Below are 9,442 nucleotides of genomic sequence, written 5' to 3' on the forward strand. Positions count from 1 at the left end.
AATGAGTTAACCACTTGATTAACAACTTCTAATGTTGTTTGCTTCATGTTATCGCCACTATTAGCAGAGTTTGCTGTTGGAAAAAGCTGTTTTTTTTTTTAACTGAGATTATCTACTTTTATAAAAAGCTACTTTTCAGCTGCCAAAGATAAAAAAAGAAGTGTTTAACCAAACACTTAAAACTCCATTTTTAAAGTGAAAATGTAAACATGAGCAGAAAAAACAGTAACCTAAAACCCCCTTAATTAAGTCACGAAGTGTTTTCAGCAATTGTGAAACATTGTCGAGTTTTGAATAGGGCATCGGTTAGTAAGTTACAAACACTATTTACCACATTTTCACCCCTTAATAAGTTGTCATCCACCACATTGAAAGCATTAATGAAGTCACCTTCTTTCAGGCAAGCATCTAACATCGCACCTCAAGTTATAAAAAGAATTTACTTTAAAGTGGTCAGCTCCATTTCTTTTCGTTTCACAGCCACTTTTATATGGAAAATTTCATTTTCACTATAACTTTATCAATTAATCTTTTTTTTACCCATCAAAATTATAAAGTATCAAAAGCTCTAATGGGGTGTTACGTGTGCCTGTTTGGCACCAAAAGTTATAAACACCACTAAAATTTCTCTTACTCTTCATAAGTTGTAGCTTCTGTTGCATTTAGCAGAGTCCAGAAATGACATTAAGACGATTGAAATAATCAAAGTCTTGTTAAAGATAAGGCTGAGAGAGAATTCAAAATTGAAATGTTTTCAGATTGCAAAACTAATTCAATGACTCAACTAAGATTTAGAAATATGATACATACGTGCAAAAAAAAGCATTAGTTATCATGAAAACTTGTACCGAATTTGGTACATTTAGTAAGTACTAGTTTGCACATTTTGATTTTGTGCAGCATCCTTTTCTAAGAAAACTCGCCCCTTCGAACAAATAACTTCTGTAGTTATCATTTATATACAACCGTGCAATAAACATGCGAGGTATAAGTTACAACCCACATGAACTCCAAATGGAAAAGAAAAAAAAAAAAAATATATATATATATATATATATATAAGACAACCTAAAAGGAAAACTCCTATTTACATAGGTAGGGTGAACTCTCGTATATACTTGATGGACATGACATAAAAAGATGGATCATACATGACCAAGTTGTCAATCTACGAAATGATAAAAGGACAAAATTTTGGTGCATTCTTTAACCAGGAATAGAGTTTAAAGTAACAAAACTAGCCCCTCCATTTTGCTCTATAGTTCCTACATCCTCCGGTTTTGGTTTTGGTTTTGGATAGTTATGTTTTACTTTGTTAAAAGAACAACTAGCTCACTGTCATCAAGGGCTGATTGTGACAACAGCTGCAGAGCAGTATTTCCTGCTCCATCAACAGCATGTGGATCTGATCCTCTGCATCAACACAAAAATTAACACTATCAGCAGTCGCGTTCAAAGATAATTTTGAAGAAATCGTGGTTCTGAACAACTTCAGTTCTTGGATTTTTCCATTTTGAGATTGTCACCGGTCAATTTTTTGAGGTGGTTCACTTTTACAAGTGACGTTTATGTTAGTAAAGGTCAAAGTTAAGGGACTTTAATGTCCAGTTTTGAAGTTTTGGTGCCATAAAGAAAGTAAGTCAAACTTAAGGGACCATGGGTGTAATTTGCCCGATAATGATATATAGTTTTTGAAAAATTTCAAAAAGGTATAGTTTTTTGGGACCCAGTAGACAGGTACCTATCACTATCAACAGATTCAAGGAGATGATGAATATAATGAGAGTGAAAGCATAGTCACCTACTTTGGGTAAAGAAATGCATTCCACTACTAATGGAGCCTAAGACATTTTAAAAAATCCAGATATAGTATGAGGTTAATCAAATCACACGGAAAGCAGTAAGAGATAATGAAAAGGATCCTTATAACAGTAACAATAATATGTGTGCTTATTAGTTAATTTCCAAAGAAAAACACCCAGAGAAACAAAGAATTACCTCATAAGAAGTAACTTAGCAATGGCAGGACGCCTGTTGATAATGCATTGATGAAGTGGTGTTTGACCTTGTGAATTAGTAGCATTGATGTTTGCACCATATTGTAAGAGTAACTCTACCATACCAATGTCAGCAGATAGGCAAGCAAGATGAAGTAAAGAACAACTATCAGAAAAATCATTTATGTGCTCATTCTCATTTCTATTGAATGGCTTCACATGGCTTGACGTTGGCTTCTCTAGCGAGTCGCCTGCAATGCAATCAAACATGAGGTCAAGGGTTCATTCTCTTCCTACTGAATTACAAAGGTCAGAGATAAGGATGTACTGAATGATGCTTGCCCAGTGATGGCATTTACATCCGCTCCAGAACATATAATATGCCGATAAACTGCTTTCTTGTCATTTGCTTGAACACTTTCCCACACCTGTTCTGCCACTGAAAGGAGAGGCTGATCATCCTTTGTCTTCTGAATAAATATCTTTTCAGCATACTGCATTAACCACAGCTTATTATAATAGGTAGAAATAAATTCTTCTATCACAGCAATCAAGCAATCAAAAACTTAATTGCGTAAACTTGGATTACTTGTAACAATACCTTTGCATGAATGAACTGCTCCTTGACGGAAATAGGATCATTATAAGTTGGTTTTCTTATACGGAAAATCTTCTGGCTGTCAGGCTTTGGAAAACTATATTAGAAAATGTACCAACCTTTAGAACTTCAAAAGGAAGAGAAGGGCATAGAGTGTGGTAGTCATATCAAATGATACATTACTTACCCCTTGGCCTTCTCATCTCCAGTAAAAGAATTTTTTGAAAGCATCAACTCTTCCCAAATCGAGTTTGCATAGACGTTTCCCACCGAATGAAATAAATTTAAGACAGATGGCTCCCATACTTTGACATCAAGTGTCAAAGATCTTACCTGTATGGAAACTTATCCAATCCTTATCACAGAACTTTCTACAGGTATACAAAGGCTACTTTATAGAACCAGCTTAAGATGCTGATAGAACAAAATCTAAATAGAGTACCTCAATCAAACTATCCCACGATGCAACAAAAAGATAAAAGAAAAAACTAAATTTCAACAATGATCTGTTAATTCAAAAGAGGACAAAATTCTACCAGTTCATCTCAATTTCCTTTACCAAATCATTTTGCATTGTTTATGCACTCCATTCATCGTCACATTTAATTACTAATTATAGTTATACGATATCATTGAAATGGAGAAATGCAGCCAGAGTCACGTGATAGAAATATGCCTGTATTGAGGAGTGGTATAGAACAGGCTATCTAGTTGGCAGCCCCATGGAAGTGAGTGTTGGTTAAGAGTCTTAAGACATAGTATCTATAATATGAGTGCAGCACAGTTGAGATGAATGAACGGGCACATAAGGAATTATGATCAGAAATAACTATATCTGAGAAAGGTTACTTGTGGTACCTATTTATTAAAATTAGAGAAAGAGGTTTAAGATGGTTCGGACATGATTGATAGTAGCTCACGGAAGGCCTCAAGCATACATGTGAGGAAATAAAGTAATTACTATTAAGAAGGGAAGGAAAGACAAAGAGCAACTTGAATAACAGTTATTTCATATGACATGCAGTTGTTGGGCGTTGGGTTGTACTTGTAGAAACAATAGCCAAATTTAACTCGTTGGGATTAAGACTTGTTGCATTATTAATTGCCAATTTAAATGGATGCACAGTTTGTGAGGTGGAAGAAACATTTGTTGATTGCTGATTTAACTTTCAGTATAACTTACCAAGTAGTTAGGATGAATAAGCAAGGGTAGAAAAATTAGAACCAGAAAAAAAAAATACATTTCTCTAACATTTAGTCAAATTTTTCTCTAAAACACGACTGCCAAAACATAGAACTCAGATCTAAGAAAAACTTGATAAATTACCTTTGATATATGCACGCCAAGATTGCGATGAACACCGGAACATTCAATACATATGAGGACACCAAGGTTCAAGGATGCCCAATCAGGTTCAGGTCCGCCACAATCAGCACATTTGTCATTACCAGAAACAATTCTCAACACATCCATTGGCTTTTCATATCTCATACAAAATTCTTCGTGTTGTGAATTTTTAGATGAATGTAGTTGACTTCGAGGGGTCATAGAATTAGCCGAGAACACATCAACTTCTGTCTGATCAATTTCAGGAAACCCAGAGAGATGATCACCACTTCCCATGGCACTAGTTGAGAGACGCTGACACAATATTGAGTTGTACTAATCAACGATGACATAACATTGAAGGTAAATTGTAATGATAAAGGACTAATGATATTTACTCTGTCAGGTGTCTGGAAACTTAATAATGAAGTAATGACTCCAGTGATCTTATCAATCCAGTCCATCTGGTCCACTGCATTCTCTGCCTGCATTGCAAGCAATAAAAAGGTAATTCATGTTACTGTTAAATTCATCAATGCATATTAGGTTAGATGTTCTTGTGAGCTTTGACAAAGCACCTGTAAAGTGTAAACTTTCATTGGTGAAATAATTCTGAAGCAGAACCTTAAATCTGACTGATCTGCATCAACCTTTATTGTCGATGTTAACAAGTTTACAGTGTGACGAGCAACTGATTTTTCATCATGCAATCCATGATAGTGAGAAGAAAGCCACCTGCTAAGCAGCCCAGGGCCATTTTCCGTGGTAACATTCCTCGGCACAGAAGATTGATTTGCAGCTCCCTGAAATAGAGTGCTCAGTGTTAGTAAAGAGCATATGATGCCATAAATAAGAAGGAAAAATTGCACCAAGATCATAAGCAATCTTTAATCTAGCAACTTACAGCTGTCCAACCGAAAGGTTTTCGATAATAATACAGCATCCCTCGACTATCAAGAACAAAAAACCTTCTTTTCCAATCACCTCTCAAGTTTGATGAACGCTTGGATAAATATCCTTGTCGAATGGTTTGAACCTGCATAACATGTAGTCTTCACTAGTCATTAAGCAAGATAAATTAAAAATATACTGAATGGTGCAGATTCATTTTATATACCTTCCCCTTTGCGGCAGATTGCATGACTGCCTCTATCACTTTATGTGAAGTCCTAGCAAAAGGGCGTATAACTTCTGCTTTAGGAGAAGCACCACCACTTAAGGAGGGCCTACTTTCTCTATCAATCTGCCTCATGTAATCATGAACCCTTTCACAAAGAGATGCTTGCTCATAGTTGGAGCATTCTCTTGATTGTTGTGCATAAGCCAAGACCTGCATTATACCCTTCAATTGTTAGTACACCAACTGATAGAAATTAACAGATCAGATGTTAGAACTACAACAACAACAACAATAACAAAGCCTTAGTCCCGGAATGATTCAGATAAGTATTAGCTATTTGTTATAGCTAAATATATTTTTAAGAAGATTTCATGCTTCTTACACACTATGAAGCTGATATCCATTTATCACAAATTTTGTAAGACACCATCAGAATTTGTATTACCTGGTTAATAAAAGGTTCTAATTGATGCAATAGCTCATACCCCTGCAAGCATCAAGAATTTTGAAGTCAAGCATATGTAGTAGTCCACCTTAGGATGAGACTAATGTTCATCATGTTTTGAAGGATACCTGCTTGAAGTATCGAAGGTGAGCATCCATTGTCCCACTAACAGCCTCTAGAAACTCGAATCTTTTCTTAGCCTCAACAACCGAAAGTGCACTCACCTGGATTAGAAAACGTCCTACAAGTTTAACGCCAAATTGGTTCTGCTTTATAGACTTGTTCCTATCATTAGATGAATCAACTAACCAAGTTAAAGCGGGATTGCTCAAAGGCTGATCTTGCATTGTATAGCTCCTGGAATATCTCTACCAAATTAGTATGAGTTGATGGTTTAACATAATGAACTATTTGTTATCCCATACAAATATGTAGCACTTTGAAGTTATACAGAGGCTACTAGTAGACATACCTCCTCTATGCTAGCAGTTACGTCCATCCTTGTGCTCTTTCTCAATGACAAATACTTATCTCGCGCCTGCAAACACAATATGCCATGAAATTAAGCATTACAGTCAAGATGAGATTTGCTATAAACAGTCCTCAAACTTCCCAAGTGCATAACGAGATACAATTTCTTGTGCCTAATAAACCTGAAATGATAAAAGAAAAATGGAAGCAGCATATATGAATAGAAATGCCAGATCATCATTTTGATCATAGCAATGTAAAGTGTACACTGAAAGATTTAGTGGGAATCAACAGTGATTCAACTTTGTCAAGAAATCACTCAACCTTAAAGCTTAAGCTTGAAGGTGAGGGTTCCAGTAATTGGTTTATTATCTCTAACATATTCCCACATGCAGATGCCCATACTTTTGAAGTGTGCACAGGCTGGTTCTTAGCTAGTACTGAAAATTTAATTTATACAGGTGCGTGCAAGTAGTTTTTCATCTCTAACATGCTTCTAAATGGATCTTAACCTTTAAAGTTGCATAAAAACCAAAATGTCCCTCTATTCCGAGTTCATTTTTGTCTTTCCCATTCTAGATGGTAACAAGAATCATCAAAATTGGTGCATGACAAGTAATGAGGTCTATGCATTTATGAATTGTTAGACAAAACTTCAAAATGACAGCTTAAATAATAGAATTTAAGAATGAAGACTTGAAAGTTGAAAAAACATAAAGGAGGTGTGCAATATAAGAGTCAAGTAACCTGATCATATATGAGGGTAGCTTTATCAAAACGTTTTCTGGCTTCCTGCACCAATTGCAAGATTTCTTTTAACCAAGAGTTAGATTTGTTTAATATGAAATCTCGTTAAACAATGGACTGTGTACGTGAACAAAGTCTTACACCGAATACAAACATCAATGACAAAGTTAATCATGAAAATCTGATACAAAAGACTGTATTTTGGAATAAGAATGAACTGAGTTTAGCAGTTTTGTGATGAAAACTACTTTACCAATATCATCTCTGTCACTATTACTTGGAATTCAACTTTGAAGATATATGCCACAAATAGAGAAGTCAAATATTATTTTAATTGCATATAGAATAGTGGCCAAAAGTATTTGTGCATTTTCTGGTCTTACAGAAATTTATCCATAGAAGTTCAAATATAGAAGTCAACAAAAGTTTGTAGACCACATTGCAGTGAAGAAAATGACAGGCAATAACTCTATATATGTAGAATCAGCATATCCATTCAACAAAAAGTACATGATACCTTGATGTCTTGCAGGTCAACGTTTGAAAACTGTACCAACCTCTCATTTAGAATGTGCTCTACCTGAAAAATCCAATTATAAAATATAGTTGAGGGAAATAAGTTTCAGTGTTACATGGTGTCACTGGAAAAAGAAAATGGCACAAAATTGCTACCTGTGACCTCAGAACTTCCTTGTATGTCCCAATTTCTCTTAGAGCAATTGTAAATTTGTTCATAACAGGGCCTGCATAAGAGAAAAACAGAGTTCTAGAATTATTAGCAGAAAATTATATGTATCTGAGCTGTCTATTTGGTTCCTGGCCTGAAACTACAGATATAGATGTTCTATCACATGATAAGATTGCCCTATGGAATTTAGTGGAAAAAAAAAATTGAGAATAACGAAAATAAAGATAAAATACATATAAACAGGCCATCAAATGGGACATACAAGTGCCCATTTGAGAAAAAAAAAAGCCTAAATACTAAAGGTAGATTTGTCAAGTTCTATTCTATCTTAAACAAACTGAAAAGCATCAAGCAAATCCCAAAATGTACTTAATTCCCTTAGCTATGCATCACTTATCCTAACAACCCTAATAAGGTAACCACCCAACTGAGTTCAAATAAACAGCAGGACAATACATGAAAATGGATGCGAAAACTTGCCAAACCACTTCCTATACCAGCTACTTCAGTCAGCTCTTATCTTATGAGCCAATCGGAGAAAAATTAGTCCAGTTTTATTGAAAAGCATAACTTAAATTGAAGAATTTGTTAATGAAGTAACACTATAAGTCAGCAGTCTTAAACACCAGGAAACACTGGAAATGATAATAACAAGTACACAAGAATCTAAAAGTAACAATCTTCATTAATAAGAGATATCAACAAACATCAATCACGAAAAAACTCTAAAGCTATGAACTGTGATTTGAAAATGGTAATAAAAAATAAAATTCATTGCAATGAAAATGCTGGAACCAAAATGAAAAATATATACCTCCAAAGGCAACACAAATAGGATCAATGTGGCCTCCTCCAAAAGCTTCAAGAGCACTTGCAAAAGCAATATCCCCATCGTACCCCTCTCCAAGCCCTTCTCTGAAAATTGAAGAAGATAACCAAGCAGAAAAAGATCTTTCAGAGCCTATGATGCTTAGAAGGAAAAGAACAGATATTGATAATTCTTTTCTTTCATGGCTTGTACTTGGTTCACATTAATTATGGTGTATGCAATATCATAGTTAGTAAATTCATATATTAGAACAAGAATTAAAAGAGATATTCTAATTAAGCTTCAAAGGATATGAAACATAATGAATATATTGTACAGGGAAAAGAGAATACAAACATGAACTTACGTGTATTTTCTACATCCTTTAATGAATTTTAAACATCTCCCCCTCAAAGCCTCGGCATTTTCTTCCAAGCATTGTATCTGCTCAATCCAAAAAAAAAAAAAGCCATGAACAATTTTTCACAATCAAAGCTTGTGCACGTGAGCATGCCTCTGTTCGCAGACAATATCCCCATAAATAAACATACATAATAAGCTTAATCTAAACAACAGTTAATTAACATACAGCACAGATTAAATGGAGAAAAATTAAAGAAGAAATGCATTAATAAAACAAGAGGAAGCACCTGTTGCCGAAACATCGGCGAATCATCGAGTTTGGCGAAGTGCATTTCTGAAATTTGCGGTGGTAAAAAAAATGAAATCAAATGTTGAGAGAGGAGAAAGTGAAAGAGAGAATAATTTGTGTAAAAAGAAGGAATATAAATGTTGTTTGTTTGTGCTTTTGCTTTTTTGAATAAATACCCGCAATCAAAGGAAGAGGGGGGAAGATGAAGAAGGTTTTGTGGTTCTTTTCCTTTTTCTGTTTGCGAACTTTCATGGCTGTCGCTGATAATTACTAATAAACCCACTTTCTCTTAAGAACCCGCCCTTTTTTCTAGGCTATGTTTGGGAGACTATACAAAAATTTCGATTTATAATGGGATTCTCCTCTATCTTATTTCGTCTGCCAAACTTAACTCTAGTCTTATAAATTCCAAAAATATTTCCTTAAAGAAAACAGTTTTTATTTGTACACTTCTCGTTTTGGATGGGCTATCTAGCTACCAGAAATTCTATTTTGTATATACACTCTCCGTTCAGATAAATGTCATGTACCCGTTTCAAATGTTGTGACATTATCTGAGTAGAAGTGGACGTGATCAATATTGATTCTG

General features: G+C 34.8%; 1 protein-coding gene across 2 annotated transcripts; it reads right to left on the reverse strand.

The window, feature by feature from the left end:
• Positions 1-884: 884 nt before the first annotated feature.
• Positions 885-9,198, reverse strand: LOC136227714 (ADP-ribosylation factor GTPase-activating protein AGD1). Of its 2 annotated transcripts, none has more exons than XM_066016465.1 (21): positions 9,030-9,198; positions 8,852-8,898; positions 8,569-8,645; positions 8,208-8,308; positions 7,378-7,448; positions 7,223-7,285; positions 6,706-6,750; positions 5,960-6,025; positions 5,797-5,844; positions 5,616-5,711; positions 5,488-5,529; positions 5,040-5,252; positions 4,827-4,958; positions 4,501-4,725; positions 4,321-4,407; positions 3,923-4,237; positions 2,783-2,928; positions 2,599-2,674; positions 2,326-2,491; positions 1,999-2,248; positions 885-1,413 (listed from the first exon to the last, which is right to left on the reverse strand). In XM_066016465.1, exons 1-21 carry the CDS (start codon positions 9,103-9,105, stop codon positions 1,308-1,310), a joined length of 2,448 nt encoding a protein of 815 aa, XP_065872537.1. In that variant the 5' UTR covers positions 9,106-9,198; the 3' UTR covers positions 885-1,307. The 2 variants fall into 2 exon arrangements, with proteins under 2 accessions (XP_065872537.1, XP_065872531.1); XM_066016459.1 differs by having other exon boundaries at positions 2,599-2,692.
• Positions 9,199-9,442: the final 244 nt, after the last annotated feature.

This window comes from Euphorbia lathyris, chromosome 1 (assembly GCF_963576675.1).
Source record: "Euphorbia lathyris chromosome 1, ddEupLath1.1, whole genome shotgun sequence".
Taxonomy (NCBI): Eukaryota; Viridiplantae; Streptophyta; class Magnoliopsida; order Malpighiales; family Euphorbiaceae; genus Euphorbia; species Euphorbia lathyris.